Source organism: Cydia pomonella, chromosome 1, assembly GCF_033807575.1.
Source record: "Cydia pomonella isolate Wapato2018A chromosome 1, ilCydPomo1, whole genome shotgun sequence".
Taxonomy (NCBI): domain Eukaryota; kingdom Metazoa; phylum Arthropoda; class Insecta; order Lepidoptera; family Tortricidae; genus Cydia; species Cydia pomonella.
The window spans coordinates 35,678,955-35,682,469 of record NC_084703.1 but is presented as its reverse complement, the minus strand read 5'-3'; the positions used below and the strand labels follow the sequence as shown (position 1 = coordinate 35,682,469).

Below are 3,515 nucleotides of genomic sequence, written 5' to 3'. Positions count from 1 at the left end.
TATCAGTTTTTTTAATCAGTTTTGTATGAGTATTAATCTTGCTGAGTAATAATGACAACATCTTGTTATATATTATTTGTTCATAACTACCAATAGAAAACATCACAAACTTTAACAATAAAAAACATTTTCTTGCAGCTTACAACTACTATAAACAGTGATTAGCAGGTGCTTTTGTCAAATTTTCCAAATTTGCTGGTGAACCATTCATGTAAAATGGTGTCATCTTCATGGCAGTAGTCTCCAGCTAGTTGCACAGGCATACCCGGTCTCCACTCCAAAAGAATACTGATGAGTGGCAATGCTTGTAAATTGTTTACGGCATTATCACCATGTTTTTGTCTGATTACACTCGCCAGACATCTCTTTACATATGACAGAAAGGCATCCAAGAAGTTAAAACATACATTTGGATTCCAGTATCTCTGAAAATAGTAACAGCCCTTATAAATATAAAAATAAATGTATTATCTCACAACATAAAGCTTCACTATGACTTACAAGGAAAGGTACACAACTGTCCGGTTCCGATTTGATTTATATTTATATATGTTATAGAGTAGTCTAAAATAATGGACACGTATTTTTTTTCAGCTGCCGAAACTCAACCTATTGGGAGAAATTGTCCTCCAAAGTACTAAAAAGTTACTAAATCTTCTAACTCCTATAGAAAGAGTGATGCTCAAGCAACTTGCTAGTTAATCGCTGGTTTGAGTATATGTTTGAAAGCAGCAAAAAATAATGAGCACGTGTTTTGTTATATCAGCTAAAACTCATTTTTTTCCTAAAAAATCGACATTCGAATTTTATAATATCTTATTACTAAAGTTACACATAAAGACGGGTGCTTTTTTAGGAAAACTTGAGTTTAAGCAGATATAATAAAACATGTGTACATGATTTTTTCCTGTTCTCAAACATATACTCAAACAAGCCATTAACTAGCAAGTTGCTGGAGCATCACTTTCTATAGAAGTTAGAAGATTTAGTAACTTCTTAGTACTTTGGAGGACAATTTCTCCCAATAGGTTGAGTTTGGGTAGCTACAAAAAATACGTGTCTGTTATTATAGACTACTCTATAACATATACTACTCTAGACTAGTATTTTTTTTTAGACTAGTATTTTTTATACATTTTTTTTTTGTATGACTATATTTTGTGAAAATTTTAGTATTAAATTTGATATATGAATTATATTCATTAGTATTATATATGGAATAATATTTACAACATCAATAAATTGCTCTGATAATTAGATTAAGATAATTATATGTAATACTGTCTTACTATTCATAAGTGCTTGTTGCTAGGCCTACATGAATAAAGTATATTTGAATTGAATTGAATTGAAAATATATAAATATAAATCAAATCGGAACCGGACAGTTGGGTACCTTTCCTTGTTAGTTTTATAAAGTTCTTTCAGACATAATATTGTTTTTGTTGTACAGTGGAAGCATGATAAGTCAAGGGATATACTGAGAATTTTTGGACTCATAATTTTGGATGTAATTTTTGTAGAATATGAGGTACATTTAGTGGACACACACACCCATATTATTAGTCATGAATTAATTCATAGTGGAAGTATACCTGTGACATCCTTGTTAAATCTCTCATTCTGTATGTTTTGAGTTCCTTTACAATGCCTGCATCATCCCGAAATCCGCAAAGCACAGTGTCTATGCCCACAAGGAATGATTGGCACCACCACTTCTTTGTCTTAAATCGCCTGGTAGATAACAACAAGTATTTTAAATGAAAGCTAACAAAAACAAATTAGATTGTTACTAAACATTCAAACCTGAAACTGGCTTCTTGGCGTGGATGCTCCATTTGCTTGCTTGTTTTAAGCTCTATAAATTCCTTAGTAGAGAGATACTGCACAATTGCATCAGCTCCAATTTCTGTTGTCGGTGGTGGTGCAATCCTTCCATTATTACAACAAATCCCATCCATTTCAGCTCCATATATGATGCTATGTTGATTTAAATGTGTTTTAAATATTAATGAAAATTCTTCGGTCTCATCAACAGGTATATTTGGGTTAGGTTCAGTATCTGGAGTATCTGAAAATATGTAGAACACATTTCATAGAACTGTTAAGATAAAACATACTAATTGATCAGTCCCCAGTTAAAACACTGAGAGAAATAATTAAAAATGAAAATGACTAACCTGATAAAATATACTGCTCAAACTTATAACCCCATGATGTAAATTTCTTTTCTTCCTGGGTCATATTACTTACTCTCTTAATTTTTTCTTCCGTATCCCTGGCACATAAAAATATATTTCCTTTAAACAGCATAACAACAATTTTCCATGGTTCTTTATTTTCATAGGGTGTGCATGCTACACAAGTCATAAGACCACGGTAGCAGAAGAATCTGGCATTTTGTAATTTGTTTTCTCTGGGCATATTTAATCTTGCTTCATGTTCCAGGAGAAATTGCAATAAATCATTCAATTTCACATCTAGACCTTCTGGTTTGTGAATGGCATTTTCTAACTGAACATTTAGATCGAAATTAACTTTTGTATTATTAATTTTTCGAGCATATTTCAGGTTTTCTAAACCAATGTAACCAATTACAGTTGGACGTCTAAAATTAGGGAAATTTCCACAGAATCTTTCCGCAGTAACAGGAAGTTCAGGCTGCATAGTTCTCAATTAGTGCTTTATTATGACAATCAGAATGAGAGTGCTTATAATAAAATAAAAAAAATATCATATGCAGTGATAAATTAGTCTGGAACGTTTGCTGCTCTTTGGTTTGCTGTTACGAATAATTAAGGTTGTTTCTCAGTTGTTTACATACTTAACTCTTCGGTTTACAAAATGTATGTGACGTGACGCTGACGCGTTTGACATTGACATTTGGTCTGACAATCTCTTTTTTTTTTAACGATTGTGGCCTGGATGCGATTCTTTTAAGCCAACTGACAATCTCACTACGGAAGGGTGATTTGCAATCAATTTGCAATGCTTGCTTATTAAGTACTTGCACACGGGGCACGTTTGCATGCGTAGAGGTCTAAAGGTCAGTCCAGACGGGAACAATTTTTCGCCAATCTAATAAATTGTCTGATCAAATCAGGTGGTGTGGATGCAAACGCCAATTTGGCTAGCCGATTTCGACCGCCGATTATAACCTATATTACCGGTAAAATACCTATATGTGACGCTAGTATTCGCCTTTGGGGGCATTTTTATAAAAAGCGCTCAAAAATCACCATAAATCCAATATTGGTGATTAAGTTGGAGATTCATGCCAATTTTTTAACCGACTTCAAGATTTCAAAAGGAGGTTATCAATTCGGGGTGTATGTATTCCACACCCCAGTGTATGTTTTTACTTCGTCATTTCTGAACAGTTTTGAAAATATATTTAGCGGAACTGCTGATGGTGAACAGAATGGAACTCTTCAACATCGCATAGTTCACGTTTGGCAATTAGTTCCCTTCGCATGTTTGTCAAGCAGTTAGGTTTTCAAGGTACATTTTTGTCA

At 33.3% G+C, this 3,515-nt stretch overlaps 1 protein-coding gene across 1 annotated transcript; it reads right to left on the bottom strand.

Moving 5' to 3' along the window:
* Positions 1 to 62: 62 nt before the first annotated feature.
* On the bottom strand, positions 63 to 2,838 carry LOC133521327 (decapping and exoribonuclease protein-like). Its single transcript, XM_061856236.1, has 4 exons — positions 2,181 to 2,838; positions 1,807 to 2,071; positions 1,596 to 1,734; positions 63 to 425 (listed from the first exon to the last, which is right to left on the bottom strand). Exons 1-4 carry the CDS (start codon positions 2,665 to 2,667, stop codon positions 162 to 164), a joined length of 1,155 nt encoding a protein of 384 aa, XP_061712220.1. The 5' UTR covers positions 2,668 to 2,838; the 3' UTR covers positions 63 to 161.
* Positions 2,839 to 3,515: the final 677 nt, after the last annotated feature.